The sequence below is a fragment of the Kogia breviceps genome, chromosome 5 (genome assembly GCF_026419965.1).
Source record: "Kogia breviceps isolate mKogBre1 chromosome 5, mKogBre1 haplotype 1, whole genome shotgun sequence".
NCBI classification, from domain to species: Eukaryota; Metazoa; Chordata; class Mammalia; order Artiodactyla; family Physeteridae; genus Kogia; species Kogia breviceps.
In genome coordinates this window covers 149277522-149294805 of record NC_081314.1, presented here as the reverse complement: position 1 = coordinate 149294805, position 17284 = coordinate 149277522, and the positions used below count along the sequence as shown (strand labels likewise).

The 17284-nt window shown below is 60.4% G+C and overlaps 1 protein-coding gene across 1 annotated transcript; it reads left to right on the top strand.

Moving 5' to 3' along the window:
- The first annotated feature begins 1335 nt into the window (after nt 1–1335).
- On the top strand, nt 1336–17016 carry FTCD (formimidoyltransferase cyclodeaminase). The gene is made up of 14 exons (XM_059064183.2): nt 1336–1389; nt 2029–2212; nt 2835–2963; nt 3744–3832; nt 3923–4102; nt 5103–5240; nt 5344–5475; nt 10714–10775; nt 11103–11232; nt 11328–11489; nt 14810–14853; nt 15056–15194; nt 15812–15907; nt 16930–17016. Exons 1-14 carry the CDS (start codon nt 1336–1338, stop codon nt 17014–17016), a joined length of 1626 nt encoding a protein of 541 aa, XP_058920166.1.
- Nucleotides 17017–17284: the final 268 nt, after the last annotated feature.

Genomic DNA, 17284 nt, shown 5'->3' with positions numbered 1-17284 from the left:
GACATATAAATCTGGGCGCGGGGGTCACAATTCAGCCCATAACAGACCTCATCCCTCCCAGCCGCCAGACACTACCCTGGCTGAGACTCCCCACCACCTGAGGGCCCTCTGCAGGATGCAGGGCCGCCTGGTCGGCACTTTGGGCCCCCACCCCTGGGCCTGCGGGCTCTTTCGGGTGGGACCTGACCTCGGGGCCTGAGTTTGGAGAGCTGCCCTGGTTGAGCCCTCGCAAAGGACCAGGTGCTGCCGGGGTGCCCACGTCCCCTCCTGGGACCCAGGGGGCAGGACGGCCATCACCGCGCTCAGCCACAGCCCGGGGAGCCACGGCTGGACAGGACGGGCCTGCCCCCAGCCGCCGGGGTCTCTGGGCTCGCCCGGCCCTTCTCCCTCTTCCGGAGTCCCCGTGAGCGGCTGCTGGCGGGGTGGGCTTCCCAAGGACCAGAGAACTGCTGACCCGAGAGATCTGGGCTTCCCCTCTCCCGGCCCTGTGGTGACTGCAAGGGGTGAAACAGCTGCAGACGCTGACCCCACAAAGGCCGCGTGGGGTGCCCGCTTCCGGGAGGAAGCTCTTGGGAGGGAGGGGTCTGTGGGGGTCCATGTGCTGCCAGGACGACCATGTGATCGGCGGGCCTTTGCAGAATGGAAACACCCCCCTGTTCAAAAATCACGAAGGGCTTCAAGACGGTGTTGACTGAAGCTGGCTCTCTGGGCTCAGGGCCCTGTGCTGCTGACCTGGGGTGCATCGCCCTTGTGGGGACCCTCCGGCCTCAGGGTGCACCGCCAGCAGCCGGCAGAGCTGGGCCTCACCTGCCCGGCCCTCCGGCAGCGACACGCACCCGCACACGCTCACCGCCTGCCCTCCTCCTGCCCGGCCAGGTGCGCTGCCCTCTGCTGACAGCCAGGGCCGGTGCCAGGGCCTCAGGCAGGGTCCCTCTCATCCCCCCGCAGCCCTGAGGCTTGGCTGTTCTGCCAAGAAACAAAAGGCCTGGAGGGTCACCGTACGGTCACCCAGAGGGTCACCAGGGGGCCCTGGACCCAGCTGGGCCTCAAGCGTGGGCTGACCTGAGGCTGCCGCCTGCTGAGGACTTTCCCCCGAGGGTCCAGGGCACAGGCACTTCCTTCGGTGGAGCCCACGCCCACGTGGGTGGAGGCCTCAGTCCTCCCCCTCCGCTGGCAGCCTCTCGGGGGTCCTGGCTCTGCCCCTCCCCCATCTGCTCAGTTAATAAGAAGCCGGGCTCCGGGGTGGGGCTCCGCTCCGCCCGAGGGCATAAAGGCCCGGCTGGGCTCCTTCCCACCTCTGCTGGTGAGAGGAGCATCTGGAGCGGGGCCTGGGCCATGTCCCGGCTGGTAGAATGTGTCCCCAACTTCTCGGAGGGGGAGAACCAGGAGGTGAGGCACCCGGGGGTGGCGGGGGGCGGTGCGGGGGGCTCAGGGCAAGGAGAGCGCGGCTCAGTGTGGGGTTTGGGGATTGTCTTCTCTGGAAAGGGTGAGGAAGGGAGCAGCCAGGTCCTGGCCCAGCTCTGGGCCTGGGGGTCCGGGCGGGTCACTTGGCCTCTTGTGTGAAAACAGGGCCCCTGAAGCCCGAACCCCAGGGCCATTTCAGGGTCCCTGGGGCGTGCCCCGTCTCCCTTCCCCACCTTGTGAGGTGGGCGTCACTCATCCCCACGTGACCTGCAGGAAACGGAGGCACGGAGAGCTGGGCAGGCCTTCCTGCCGCCTCGGAAGCTTCCGGGCCCTTCACGCTCCCCCCTCCCCCACCCCAGACCCTGGTGGCCTGTGGGCTGGGGCCCTGACCCTCTGTGACCTTGGTCTGTGGGTCACCTTCTCGGGGCCCTGAGAGCCCCCGCGCCCGGGCTCTGCTTCCTGCCTCGGTTTCTCCCGGAGGGGGCTGCCCGGGCGCCTACCGCCACACAACCAGGTCCTAGCCGCGCATCCCGTCTGAACGGGGGCAGGGTGGGCGCGGCCCCTGCAGCTCCCGCTCCTCCTCCGCGTGGGGAGACCGAGGCGCAGGCCTGGCTTTGTCCCCAGGTGATCGACGCCATCTCCCGAGCGGTGGTGCAGACCCCGGGCTGCGTGCTGCTGGACGTGGACGCTGGCCCCTCCACCAACCGCACCGTCTACACCTTCGTGGGGCGCCCCGAGGACGTGGTGGAGGGGGCCCTCAACGCCTCCCGGGCTGCCCACCGGCTCATCGACATGCGCAGGCACAGAGGTGAGGGCCCGAGTGCGCGCGGCCGGCCTCGCCGCAGGTCTCGCCCAGGGCGTGGGGCCATCGCGCCGGCTGGATGCTCCTTGGACCCCATCCACGTTTCAGGGGGCCCTGGAGTGGCTGGCAGAGAGGTGATCGCACTCTGTGCAGGCCCTGGGCGGGGGTGGGGGACGCAGCCCGATCTGTCAACAGCCCACAAACCAAACACATTCTTTGGGCAGCAGGGTCAAAGGTCGGTGGACACACGGGGAGCCGGTCAAAAGGGCAGGGTCTCTGGACGCCCACAGGGGGGAGGGAATTCACAAGAGATCCCAACTGGTGAAGAGAGAGGGAGGCTTATCTCAGAGGAACTGCCTGGGGGGAGGGGCGCGGGGGTGGACTCGGGCTCTGAGAAGGTCCCTTTAAGGCAGCCGGGTGAAGGCGCCCCTCCCTGAGGGCTCGGAGTCATCCTCTGGGCTCTTAGGAGAGGGAGGGGTTTACCCCTGAGAGGCCGCAGAAATCGGCGGCTGCTTCTCCCGGGGCCCTGTGGTCAGTGCGGGTGTGCGCGTGCAGGGGGCCGGAGGGCAGGGTCTGCCCCGAGCTCCACACCTGGGCCCCCGCTTCCTCAGCCCCCATCTCTGTGCAGGGGAGCACCCTCGGATGGGCGCCCTGGACGTGTGCCCCTTCATCCCAGTGAGGGGCGTCACCATGGACGAATGCGTGCTCTGTGCCCAGGCCTTTGGCCAGCGGCTGGCAGAGGAGCTCGCTGTGCCAGGTGCGTGCGTGGGGAAGGGCGGCCTCTAGCCCAGGGGCTCCCCCAGCCGGCCCCTCCTCACTTCACTGCACTTCCCAGCAGCCTCAACCATCCCTTGAGGTTCTCTGCTCTTGCATCCTTAAAAATGCATTGTAAGAAAAAAACCCCCAAACCCTCCCACGCAGGGTTTTGCCCTCAGGAATATACCCTGCTTCTCCTGCAATGGGACAAACCACAAAGACGGGGTCCCAGCTGCCAGGGAGGCAGTGGGGCTGAGTAGCCGCTCGGTAAAGGGCTTGAGCGGGACGGATGGGGAGCCCTAACCAGTCTCCTTGGGGAATTAACCAAATCAAGGATAAGCCCAGCACGGGGCAGCAGGCGGACCTGTGAGCCCGGGCACAGGTCCAGCCCCCTGCGCTGTGGCTGATGGACGGGCTGGGGGACGGGTGTCACCTGCCCCGTGCAGGTGTCAGAGCTGGCGGTGAGTTTTGTTTTCTCTCCTCCTCGTTCCTTAATTTGCGGGCGTGTTGCTCGTTCAGTGAAAATGCACTTTGGAGAGAAACACGAATATCCTTCCAGCCCCTCTTGTGCGCGGGCAATGGCTTTCTCTGGGGCGCCTGGGCCGGCGCAGCGGGGGTGGGCGAGGAGGGGTCCTGGCCCATACAGAGCGCCCATCGGCGACCACCCACACCCATCTGACGGGGCTCGGAGATGGGGGCGCCGCCGGCAAGACGGAGCTGCGGGAATGGGGGTCCTGCGGCGCCGGCCGGCCGAGGGCCTGACCGGCCAGGCCCCTTGCAGTGTACCTCTACGGCGAGGCAGCACGGACGGCCAGCCGCCGGTCCCTGCCGGCCATCCGGGCCGGGGAGTACGAGGCCCTGCCTGAGAAGGTGCCGTGTCCCCACCCACGGGCGGTCTGGGGGCGGGCCCCGCAGGGTGGGGCCTCTCCCCCCTTCCCTCACCCACGGGTCTCCCCACAGCTCAGGCAGGCTGAGTGGGCGCCCGACTTCGGCCCCAGCTCCTTCGTCCCCAGCTGGGGGGCCACCGTCACGGGGGCGCGGAAGTTGCTCATCGCGTTCAACGTCAACCTGCTCGGCACCAGGGAGCAGGCGCACCGCATCGCCCTCGACCTCCGGGAGCAGGGCCGCGGGGAGGACCAGGTGAGGGCATCCCGTGGCGCCGCCGGAGAGCGCCAAGGCCGCGCACCGTGTGCGGACCTGCTGACCGGCCGCCTCGGTGTCCACGCCACGTGGGGCTCCAGGGTTTGAAGCCGGGGAGCAGGTCTTTGAGGACATTTTCCATGGAAGTTGCAGGGCTGCAGCCGTGGTTAAAATACTGCATCATTTCCACAATGATAGGAAAACAGCCGCTCTGCACCCCAGGTGCCCCTAGGTCCCCCCATGTACCTCCAGATGCCTCAGGTACTTCCAGGTGCCCCCAGGTGCCCCGATCCACCGAGTCTGCCATCATAGCTGTCACCTAGTGTGGGTATCGCTCCAGCAGAAGGTTCGAGTTGGACACAGACGCAGAGACACCTGGTGAAGGAGGCCCTGCCCACCTGTCAGCCCCACTCACAGAGACCTGGGCCTTCCCGGCAGCTGAGGCCCTGGGAGCCCAGCTTCCGTGCCGATCACTCAGTTGTCTGCAAGCACAATACAAAAACATAGCAACTCCCCAATCCTTCTCTGTGCTGTGCTGAAGTCAAGGGTCTACCTAACCCCAAAAAGTAGACTGCGTCGCCCCAGGGAGTGAGGAGGGCCAGGAGCTGGCCTCTGGGCCAAGGGGTGGGAGGGGTGGGAGGCAGGGACCCGCCCCCAGGACAGGGATGTGGGCGGGGATGCCCGGGCCGCAGGGCCTGCTGTGGGCCTGTGGCTTGTGCAGGGCGGGCCCCGCGGCCCTGACCCTTGGGGGCCGTGGTCTCCCGTGGTGGGCAGGCCCTTTCCCGGCTCAGGTGAGAACGGGAGAGTGAGGAACAGAGCCGCCTGAATCCGGCCGCCCGGCTGCACCGCGCGGTCTTCAGGCCACGGCCCCCCTCGTCCGGGTGTCCGGGGTGGAAGGGAGCCCTCGGGCTGGCTGGGGCAGGCAGGGGCAAGGGGCTCTCCGTGCGGGGCGCAGGAGAGGCTGGGCAGGGCCAGGCTGGGCACGCCTTGTCCTTGGCAGCCAGGACGCCTGAGAAAGGTGCAGGGCATCGGCTGGTACCTGGGTGAGAAGAACCTGGCTCAGGTGTCGATGAACCTCCTGGACTTTGAGGTCACAGGGCTGCACACGGTCTACGAGGAGACCTGCAGAGAAGCCCAGGTGAGCAGGGTGGGTCCCCTCGTGGGTCCCCTCCCCTCCCCCCTTCCTCAAGCCCAGCCCCCTGGGCGCTGACTCCTCAACCTCCGACCTCTGACCTCTGCAGGAGCTGAGCCTCCCGGTGGTGGGCTCGCAGCTGGTGGGCCTGGTGCCTCTGAAGGCCCTGCTGGACGTGGCCACCTTCTACTGTGAGAAGGAGAACCTCTTCGTCCTGGAGGAGGGGCAGCGGCTCCGGCTGGTGGGTGGGGCTGGGGGGTGAGTCAGGGAGAGGGGGCAGGTCGGGGGCTCTGGGCACCTGCATCCCAGGCCTGCGGCCCTGTCGGCGGGGCCAGGCCTCCTCCTCCTCCTTCTTTGTTTTATTGTCTGTGCCTGGAAGTTGAGATCACATTGTGTTCACTTGGCGGACACTGTTGAGGTTTTCTCTGTGACCTAAAATGTGTTCAGTCTTGTGAAACTTCAGTGGAGAGGCGGGGCCTGGTGCCTGTCCTGGAGCCGCGTCCCGCGGATGGAAGGACTTGAGCCTCGTCCGCTCCCTGCCTGTTGGGATGTGGGTGCGTGAACGTAGTGTCCATGGGTTATTCACAAAGTTGCCCCTTTGGTCCCGGTCCTGCCGCCTGCTCTGGGTGTGGCCGTCCTTCTTAGTCCTGTTACTCTGGCCTCTGAGTCATTTTGTCTTGAGGGCCTTTCTTACAATGAACGCGTGATTGGATTTCTCTGAAAGGTTTTTTTAAAATTTATTTTTATTTATTTATTTATTTATTTTTGGCTGAGTTGGGTCTTCGTTGCTGGGCTGGGCGCGGGCTTTCTCTAGTTGTGTTGAGTGGGGGCTACTCTTCGTTGCAGTGCACGGGCTTCTCACTGCGGTGGCTTCTCGTTGCGGAGCACGGGCTGTAGGCGCGCGGGCTTCAGTAGTTGTGGCACACGGGCATAGTTGCTCCGCGGCATGTGGGATCTTCCCAGACCAGGGCTCGAACCCATGTCCCCTGCATTGGCAGGAGATTCCTAACCACTGTGCCACCAGGGAAGCTCTCTCTGAAAGCTTTTGTCTCTTAGTAGTGGAGTTTATCCTTTTGTATCTACTAATTTAGCAGGTATGTCTGGACTTACTTTTGTCCTAGTTTTAGGCATGAGAGTGTGTGGTTTCCTTTGGGTTGTATGGAGGAGTTAGTCTATTTTTAGGAATTCTGGTAATTACCTTATAACAATATATTTATCTCAATTTTTTGATTTATTAATTAAAAAACTTTATCCAAATGTATCAGTTTGACTTAATTTTTATCAGTACAGGCACCTTGGAGACAGCATAGCTTCGGTTCTAGGCCACTGCGGTGAAGCGTCTCTCACAATAAAGCAACTCACGCGGTTATTTCGGTTTCCTGGTGTGCATAAGAGTTATGTTTACACTAGACTGTAGTCTATTAAGCGTGCAATACTATTGCGTCTAAAAGAGCTGTGTACATTCTTACTTTAAAAGTACTTTATTGCTAAAAAATGCTAACCATCATCCGAGCTTACAGAGAGCCGTGATCTGTGCTGGTGGAGGATTTGAAATACTTCAAGAATTACCAAAATGTGACACAGAGACACAAAGTGAGCAAAGGCTGTTGGAAAAATGGTGCCAATAGCCTGGCTTGAGGCAGGGTTGCCACAAACCTTCCATTTGTCAAAAACGTACTATCCGTGAAGTGCGGTAGAGGGAGGTCTGCCTTTTGCTGGCCCGCAGAAACCAACAGCACTTAGACTCAGTTGTGTAGCTTTGAAGAAATAATCATCTGAAAGCATAATATACCCTTTAAGAAAATAATCTACATTCCCATAACATTAGACACAGAAAATGAATGAGAAAGTAACTACACAGCATTTACTGCTGTCTTTTCTTCCTTCTCTATTTCCTGATTTTTTTAGACTTGTGCTATTTTTTAGGGAGCTGGTTATTTTGGTGCTTAAATACTTTTTCAGTTGTTTAAATTACGGTAAAATAGACATGACACAAAATTTGTCATCTTTTAACCACTTTTAAGTGTACCGGCCGCTGGTGTATGTGTGTAAAGTTGGGCAGCTGTCACCAGTGTGCAGGCTGGGGTTTACCGTTTCCGCAAAAGACGTCGGCAGGACGGGGGCGGGGCTCGCGCTGACTCCGCAGGCCGCTCTGCGTGGCGGCGCCGTCTTACGGCACCGTCCTTACAGCCCTGGACGTGGGCTGTGTTCCCCTTCATTTGTCTTTGCCTTCTTTCATCATGTTTTGTAGTTTTCATTGTAGTCTTTCACCTCCTTGGTTAAGTTAATTAATTCCTAGGTATTTTATGCTATTGAAAACGGAATTGTTTTCGTAATTTCTTTTTCGGATTGTTCCCTGTTAGTGTTTAGAAATGCACTGACCTTTGTGTGTTGACTTTGTCTCCTGCTAACTTGCTGAATTCATGTATTGGTTCTAGGTGTTTAACTTTTTAAGTTTAAATAATGTATTTAATCCTTTAGCTCTTTATCAATGTTAGACAACGTTGACTCTTGGTGAAGAGAGACAAAAAAGTTAATGCACTTGTGTGACTGGTCATCTCCGTTCCAGATTTAAATTGCTTTGTTGTTATTTTTACACTGTCAGCTGTACAACATTTACCTTCTGTAACCATATCCACACATATTAAATATCCATAGATATTTAATCTTGGTTCTATACACAAGTGAGGTCACTCTGCATCTCTGTCCTTTCCCATCTGTCTGGCTGGATTTCACAAACAAACGGATTTTTAAAGAAAGGCTCACAGGGGCTTTATTCTGTGGGTTCTGGCATGTTTGGGAATGTCTTTCTGTGACTTTATGCTTGCAAGACAGTAGGACAACCAAAACCTCAAGTCACATGTCTTTTCCTGAGAACGTTGCAAACACATCTTTACCACCTTCTGGAATAAATGTCCCTGTGGGGAGGTCTAAGGCCATCTGGATATCTGCCCACCCCTGGTGACCGGTTCTTTCTCCTGGATGCTTGAAGAATTCCATCTTTATCCTTGCAATTCAATGACTCTGCCATAAGAGTCTTTCTGTGGATTATTCTGCATCATTTTTTTCTTTGGAACAGGGTTTCTTGTGATTCACACGTTCATTCTTGTTTAGCTTCAGGAATATTTTCTTCTATTGTATTTTTTTATCCAGTTTTTGGTCCTTTCACTTTACCGACACCCGTTACACCGTGGTAGCATTTTCTTCCACATATTCTGTCTTTTTCGTACTTTCTTTCCCCTGTATTCACTGTGGTTTTCTCAGGCTTCACTCTGCAATCACAGATGCAGTTTATGGCTGGGTCTGTTCTCTTTCTAGCGGTTACAAAGTTTTGTGTAACTTTTTATTTTGATGTAACTTCCTACTCACAGAAGAGGTGCAAGAACAGTACCAGGAACTCTTTTATACTCTCCAGGTTCACCTATTGTTGCATCTTGCCCCATCTGCTGTATCACTCTTTTTCTGTATTCCACGCATAATTGTATTTTTTTCTGGACCATTTTAAAATAGATTGAAGACACCGTGCCCTTTACCCCTTGTAAGATCAAGGACGTTCAATCACAGTGCAATGATCAAAACCAGGAAATCTAGCACGGTACAACCTGGTATCTAATCTGCAGACGGTAATCAAATCGCATCAGTGTTCCCCCTCTCCATGGTCTGCCCCAGACCAGCAGTGGGTTCGGGTGGCTTGTCTCTTATGGCCTTTCATCTGGATCAGGTCCCCAGTTCTCCCCGTCTTTCCTTGACCGTGACGGGCTGTGGAGCACCGGCTAGTGGCTTTGTGAAGTGACGCTCGCTGGGTGCTGGTCTGACCTGTCTCAGGGCTGGGTGTGCTTGTGCGTTTCTGGCAGGAGCAGCACAGAGGTGACGGAGTGTCCCCCTCAGGGCGTTACCTGGGTCCTCTGGTCAAGCTGGTATCCCAGACCCCGGGCTATCACTGCAGTGTTTCTGTTTTCCTTTTGTCGTTAATAAGAACTCCCTGGGGAGGTAGTTTGAGAATGTGTAAATGACCACCTGTTCTTCTTAAAATTCCAGCCATAAGTATTAGGAGCATCGAGAATTTTCTAACTTCATCCTTTTTCTGTAAGAAGCTTTCGCCTCTCCCACATTTATTTATTCCTTATTAATGTGTTTAACTCTCTCTCCTGTCTTTTAAAACATATTATTTTATATTTTTTAACTGAAAATTCTGAGGTCTGCAGTCTTTGAAGGTCTGATTTTGCAAACTGTTGTGTCTGCTGATTCTCGTGGTGATGCTTCTTCATGTGCTTTGTGATTTTTTATTGTGAGTGCCTGTTCTTTAGAGTTTCGTCTGTGGTAATTCTTGGTCACCTGGTTTAGTTTGTGTTTGCCTCTGTGAGATGTTTGGACCACTTTAGATGAGCCTTGTGCTTGGAGCTTTGGAGCCACACAGGACGAGAATTCTGTGTGAACGGTGACCCACCTCCCTGTCAGGTTAGAATTCCCAGGAAAAATTTTTTTCGTGCCTCACCAAACGGAAGGCCGAGGCTAGGAAGTATCCCAATATTTCCTGTGATGGGCGGTTTTTCCCAAAGTCATCCTTGGAGATGTCCTCTTTCAAGGGTCTCCTGTCCGACACAGCTCTTGTGGGCTCGAGACTTCCCCTCCTCGTGAGAGGTCTCAGATATCTCCAGGGTGGACCCAGCTTCTGGGAGAGGAGGTCTTTCTGGGCAGTTCTGGTCACTTCTGGTTGTGAATGGTTTCCTTGACTTTCTGCCAGCTTTGCCGGGTGCTGGATTCCATTCTGACAGTTCTGTTGCTCATTCTGAGGTTTTCTACGGCAGGCGGGCTGCTTGCTGGCTCTACTGCCAGCTCTCGGGCGCTCTTTGCCCCATGTCCTCATCCTCAGGGAGACCTCATGACCGTCCCCTGGGACCTGCTGCTTCGTTTCCCTCAAGCTGCACACTTGCCACTTTCTTTTTTGTGTGAAACGTGTCACCTGTGTGGCTCAGAGGGGTCGGGACTGTGCTGACGGCATCGAGGATCGTAAAGCGTCCTGAGTGGTTTTTGGTGGAAAGAATTCTACTCCAAAATGGGGATATTTCCAACTTAATTTTGAATTTGGGTAAAATTCACTTTTCCTCACATATCAAGTCTCACATTTGGGCAGATCAGGCAGCTCCCGGCCTTTAAGAACCAGAGAGACCCTGACACCCGAGGAGTTGGAATCCTGTCCAAAGAGGCAGTTTTCTTGGCCCCTTTCCAGCGCAGGCTCTTGTGCGGGCAGGATGGGGTCACCGTGGGCCTCGGTCTCCCTGGAGCAGCACGGTGGGTGGGTGGTGTGTCCGGAGGCCAGGCAGGGTGCCTGCTCTGGGCGAGGCCTTCAGCCGGCAGGGCTGCTGGTGGGCGTGGGGTGCGGCAGCTGTGCCCCTGCACCGGGGCGGGGCGCCCCGCGGGAGGCAGGGGTGGGACCTGCTGGTCAAGGGGGGACTCCAGTCATCGGCCCCTCTTCCAGGTGGTGAACCGGCTGGGCCTGGACTCCCTGTCCCCCTTCAACCCCAAGGAGCGGATCATCGAGTGAGCAGCCCCCGCCCCCCGCCCCTGCGTGGAGACCCCCTCAGTCCTCCAGAGCTCTGCTCTGTCGCCAGGCGTGGGGCTGGGAGCTCGCTGGGGGGCCCGGTGGGGCCCCGACAAGGTCCCACCCTGTCCTCACGCAGCTCCTGGCTGGTCACAGCCCCTCCCCGGGGCAGCCGCTCTGCATGTTGGGCCCACATCCCTGCCCCCGCCCCAGCACTGGTGCGAGTCAGGGGCCCCTGCCCTTACGGCCTGGCTGCGACGACCCGGGACCCTGTCCCCGCCCCTGCACGACGCAGCCCCTCACTCCCAGCTGCCCCACCCCTGCAGGTACCTGGTCCCCGAGCCCGGCCCGGGACAGAGCCTGGCCGACCAGCCTCTGCGCACCTTCGTCCGTGAGGTGGGCGCCCGCTCGGCAGCCCCAGGGGGCGGTTCCGTGGCCGCAGCCAGTGCAGCCATGGTGAGTGGGGTCGGGCCGAGGACGCGGGGTGGGCGGCCGGGCTTGGGGGCGTCGCCCGGCCTGGGGCTGGTCCCACGCGCAGGGCGCTCTCCCAGGGCGCCGCGCTGGCCTCCATGGCCGGCCTGATGACCTACGGGCGGCGCCAGTTCGAACACCTGGACGCGACCGTGCGGCGCCTGATCCCACCCTTCCACGCGGCCTTGGCCGAGCTCACCGCGCTGGTGGACGCCGACGCCCGGGCCTTCGAGGCCTACCTGGTGAGCGTGCCGGCGGGCCTCCACCGCCAGCCCCGCGGAGGCAGCCCCGAGGGAGGGCGGGGTCGGTGGACAGCATGGGGTCCGGAGGAGGGAACAGTGGGTCAGGGTCACGGGGGAGCGGGAGGGGCTGCCACGAGCACAGGTGCCTGTAGACCCCCAGGGGCTGGAGGGAGGAGACAGTGGCCCGGCCCCTCCGGGGCCCCCCTCCGCCACTCCAGGTCGGGGTCTCTGCAGGCTGGGGGAGGAGCAAGAAGGGCACCTGTCCCGAGGGTCAGCCAGGCTCGGCGACCCCCTGCCCACGTCCCTGAGTCCCGCTGATGGGCGACACCCAGCCCTGCGGAGGCCGGAGGAAAAGCAAGGTCCCCAGGGAAGAGCTCCCACCCCGGGAAGGGCGGGAACTGGAATCTTCACAGAAGAAACGCCGTGGGTCATGGTCTCAGCGATCAGAGAAGACGTTCAGCCACGAGACGCAGAGGGCCCCCGGGCAGCCGGGCACCTTCAGCAGCACAGGACGTGGAGGCAGCCGCCCATCCAGGGGCCAGCGGAGGAGGGACGTCCATCAGACCGCGGGGGGGGGGGGGACTTGCAGGAAGGTCGAGGTGCGAATTCAAGATCAAGAAGCCTCAGGCGTGTCTGAGGGCAGAGCCAGCAGAGAGGACCCGGGAGAGGCGGGAATGAGGGCGCCCGGACCCCACGGGGGAAGGAAGGAGCCCCCAACAGACAGCGGGCGTCCAGAGCCGCCTCGGGGGCGGGGGTGGGGGGTGGGGCAGGAGGACCTGGGCCAGGCGACCTCGGGGGCTGCTGGGCTGGGCGCCCTGACGTGAGTGCTGCGTCCACACGGGGACAGTCTAGGATGTCGCGTTGCGGGAGGAGGTGACCCTGTGACAGAAGCTGGGTCCCCAGGGGCGGGGTACAGAGACCGATCACCTTTCCCCTATGTGCTTTTACATTTTAATTTCATCTATTTGCTTTTTAGAATAGGTGAAAGCTTCGGGGGTTCAGAGTTCACAGAGGCAGAGGGCAGCTGGGGAGCTGCCCCCCGTCCGCCCCGTCCCCCCTGCCCAAGCAGGTGCAGCCCCAGTGCACGTGTCTCCCTGAGATGTTTGTGTGCGTTCGGGCAGAACTGGGTCTCCCCTTTCTCTTCCTTTCTTACGCGTATGGTGGCAGGCAGATGTCCAGGTGCAGCTTGCGTCTTTCACCTGATGTCCTCCTGGAGCAGGGACACCCCCGGCTCAGTGGCCCGGTGTTCTGGGGACGCCCGGGGTGGAGGCCTTGGACCAGCCCTGTTGGGGATTCTGCCCAGGTCCAGTCAGCCCCTGGGACAGGCTGTGTGGACAGCTGGCCTCCATCACTGGGCACTCGGTGGACGGGCTGTAGGAGCGACTCGGGGGTGGGCTGTCCCTCCAGGGTGGGGGTGTTTCCCACTTGAAGGATGCTGCCCAGTGGCCCTTGCAGAGGTTGTGTGGATCGAGCCCTGGAGTGGTCCTCCCGCCGTTTAACCCGACGCCGCAGCCATTGGACCTGGTGGCCACGTGCATCTCTTGGGGCTGCCCTGGTGCGAGGGTCTCATGTGGGCGTGGCAGGGGGAGGAGCGTTTTCATACTTTTTGCAGAGGTTTTATTTCCTTTTCAGGAAAGTGAGGTGTCCTTTTCTTCTCTGTTCTGCTTAGTGCTGACTAGGACTTTTCATAAGCCAGGGAGTCTCAGCTTGTTTGACTTTCAGCTTCGCTTGTGCTGGTTTCTGACCATATGAGCCTTGTGTTTTCATGTCGTCGAATATTCAGCCTTTCTTTTGCTCTTTCCTTGGTGTTGTGTCGTAGTTTAAACGGCCTCCCCAGGCCAGAATTATTGAACTTCTCTCAGGGTACCTCTAGCCGTCTGTGGTCTGAGGAACTGCAGATGCTGAGAGGGGCTCGAGTAGAAGCTCAGCGTGCATATAAATAATAATACGTAATTTAAAACAAATATTAAAAATTCTGACCACTAGAAATTAGAAATAAGACAAATATAAAACAACAGGAGGGGGGCAGTAGAAAACTGAAAATCTAATCAAAAGGCAGGAAAGAAAAAGAAAAATAGTCAGCAAAGAGGTGTGGTTTAGAGAAAACCTAAAATAGAATGGTTAGACTGAAGACACACCCGACCAACAGTCACACACACACACACACACACACACACACACACACACACACACAGACGTGTGAGTGTGGTAGATACTGCACTGGTCTGCGTCCCCAGTGAGCAACAAGAAGACAGGCTTTTGAACAAAAATAAGAAAACATCCTTATCTTCCACCGAATACATGAACGATCTCTAGGTGGAATCAGAAGCTAGCTGTGTACCTCCCTCCCCACCAAACAAACCTCACAGTGAATCAGAAAATAAATCAAACTGCAGTGGGCAGCCCTCCTCAGCCAGACACAGACGTGGTCACGTGAAAGTCAGACTCGACTAAAATCAGCAAAGTTCTGCCCAGTGGAGACCCCCCTGCCCCCACCCCGCCCCGACCTGGGTCTGCAGCAGACCTGCCCCCACCCCGCCCCGACCTGGGCCTGCAGCAGAGTCAGCAGGTTCCCGTGTTCGGGAGGAGCTGCTGTGGGTCCCCATGGAAAAGAGAAACGCGTCACAGGAGACAGGAAGCCGGAGGGGCTCCCGGGGAGGCTAGGGAATGTCAGGATGGTGACAGAACCCGGTTCAGGTCGGGTCAGGATGCTGCTCGAATCTGGTTCAGGTCGGGTCCAGGGAACCTTTACGCTCGTGCAGGGTTGATGGACCAGCTGACTGTTAACGGCTTTTGGGCGGAGATTTGGCGAAACCTACGAAACCAGCAGGGCACGTTCCCCACCAGCTACGCCCTTGGACCCGGCACGTAGGCAGGCCTGGGGCGCTGGTGTGAGCGAGCGAGCCCGGACGGGTGCTCACAGCACGGGGTGCGGGACGGGGGAGGCCTGCCCGGCAGCGGCGAGGAGAGCAACAGGCGGGCTGATGGCTCCTCAAAGGAGGCCTGGGTTGTGTGGCCCCTCGGGGATGCGGGGACGCGGCCTGAACCGTTACACCTGGACTTCGGGGCTTGTGCGGCTGCCTCGGCTGGAGGCTGGGAGGCCTGGGGCTGGAGAACCTGCTCCCCGCCAGCCTCCAGCCCTGGCAACATGGGGCCCTGTGCCGGGTCGCCTGCCGTCCTCTGCCGGGGACCCAGGGCTCTAACCCACGGGACTGCCTCGGGGGTGGTGTGGGCCCTGCGTGAAGCCCCTCCCTCCCCCAGGCTGCTGGGTCCCCTCGTCACAGCCAGTCACCCGCGCGTTTCTGTGTTTGCTCCGGCAGAAAGCCACGAAGCTGCCCAAGAACACACCTGAGGACAAGGACAGGTGAGTGCAGCGGTGGCTGCCGACACCCGGACGCCTCAGAAGGCCCCGGTACCAGTCAGTCCCCCACTGGGGTGTGTTGTGGTCGAAGAACAGTTTCCCTGTGGCCCCCACCCTGGTTCCGTGTACTCAGAGCGGAGCCATCAGGTGGGTCCAGCGATGCCCGGGTGCCCTGGGCTCTAACCACTGACCCTCTTGCTTCCAGACGCGCGGCTGCCCTGCAGGAGGGGCTGAGGCGGGCGGTGGCCGTACCCCTGTCGCTGGCGGAGATGGTGACCTCGCTGTGGCCGGCGCTGCAGGAGCTGGCCCTGTGCGCGAACCTGGCCTGCCGGTCGGACCTGCAGGTACGCGGTGGAGCCTCGCTGCAGGGGCGATATGCGGAGGGTCACTGGGCATCACAGCTCTTCAGCAAGCCGGGCAGGCACAAGCGCTCACAGGGCGTGTCGGTCGGTCTCAGCCCGCAGGGCCGGCTCCGTCACCCATTAAGGTCTTGTTCAAGGTCGCGCGGCAGAGAGAAGCAGAAACTCGAGTGTGTCTCCTTCGGCCACCCCTAACCATCCCCCAGACCCCGTCCCTTCCCTCCTTCCCACCACCCCTCGTCCAGAAAACCCAGGGGCTTGCAGACGTGCACGGGCCCCGCCGTCCGCAGCCCGTGCGCGGAGGCTCGGGGACCGGGAACAGCAGGGCCGGCTCTGCGTGTCCGCGGCCCGTCCTGAGGGGAGGAGCCCCGTGTCCTTGGGCTGGTTGCTATGCGTCTCTGGAGGGGGCCCGGCCGAGCTGCTTCTCTGTGGGGAGAGGGCCGGCCCTGCCACCTGGAGGGAAGCCTTGGGCTGGTCAGTTTGCCGTCTTCACGGATGAGGCGTGAGGCCCCCAGGCCGTGTCCCTGGGCTGAAGAGTGGGCGGGGCAAGGCCCCGCTGCCCCCCTGGTCCCGACGCCGGCCCTGCTCCTTGGCTGTTGCAGGTGGCAGTGAAGGCCCTGGAGACGGGTGTGTTTGGTGCGTATTTCAATGTGCTCATCAACCTGAAGGACGTCACCGACGACGCGTTTAAAGACCAGGTGGGCAGGGGTGTGGGCCGGGCCCGCCGAGGGGACTGGAGGGTGCCCTCGGGCCGTGGCTCCCAGACCTGGGGCCCAGGGCACCTGGCCAGCAGGTCCTTGAGGGAGGGGAGTGTCCATCAGAGGAGGAGGTCCTCCAGCTCCTGCAGGCGGACGAGGCCCGGCCTGCAGAACGCAGGCGTCGGGGACGGCCGGGGCCGTCTTTCAGCGTCTCTGTGGAGGCAGGTGGCCTGGGGGCCTGCCGGCACCCCCTAGTTCCCTCCCAGGGGGCTCTGGCCAGGACTAGGGTCTCTCCCAGGTGGGTTGGGCTGTAGCGCTGGCAGCACAGGATCTCAAAGAACAGCCTCTGGCCTAAGCAATGACCCCACTTGTGCATCTGTGGGAATTTCATTGTTACTGTTTAGTGGAGGCGGATTCACAGAGCACGCGCCGCACCGTGTGAGATGATACGGTTCAGTGGCGTAAGCACAGCTTCGGGGCTGTGAGACCAGCACCTCTGTCAGCATCGTCGTCACTGCAAAGGGTGCCCCACTGTCGCCCCGTTCCCAGCCCCGGCCCCGGCCCGTGTGTCTCTGTGATCTTGTGACAATCTTTAGAAAGTGACTTCGCGCCTCGGAATGGGAGCGCCGCGGCCTCTTCGAGCGTCAGCCCGCCCCCACCTGCCTCTCCAGCCAGACTGGGCTTGGCCACCAGGGAAGGCCCTGTCCACCATGGGGGCATTGAGATAACGGACGGGCCGCTTGAGCTCTGGCCCTTAGGGCCTCAAGGACACAGCCCTGCCCTTGGCAGTCATGGCGAAAGTGGGGAGACTGGGAGGGTGGGGGCGGGCTGGCCCCAAATCTCAGGAAAGACAGAGGGGCCCCTCCTGTCACCACCAAGAGACCCATGAGGAGCTGGGGGCCCCTAGGTCTGGGGCTTGGAGTCGCCCAGAGTGGACAGCCCCGGCAGGTGGCGGGGAGGTGGGGCCAGCGGGGGTGGTGGTGGCAGGCGCGGGGTGGTGACGGGGCCCCTGTGTCTGTCAGGTCCGCCAGCGCATCTCCGGCCTCCTGCAGGAAGCCAAGACCCAGGCGGCACTGCTGCTGGACCAGCTGGAGGCCCGGCAGGAGTGACGGCCGGGCGGGGACCTCACTGGACTCCGCTTCCCCCTGAGGCCCCTCCAGACACATCCCATGGGGCCCAGAGAGGGGAGGGTGTGGGGGGCAGGTGTGTCTGGGGTTCGTGGTGTCACCTTGTGTCACGTGGGGCCTCCAGTAAAGTGAGGACACACCGGTGCCCGTGGGGTGCATGCAGGGGATCGGTGGGCTGGAGGAGGGCTGAGCCGAGCGGCTGGGACGGGGACCCCGTGAGGTGCCAGTGTGGGGAGGCCGGCGGGGGGAA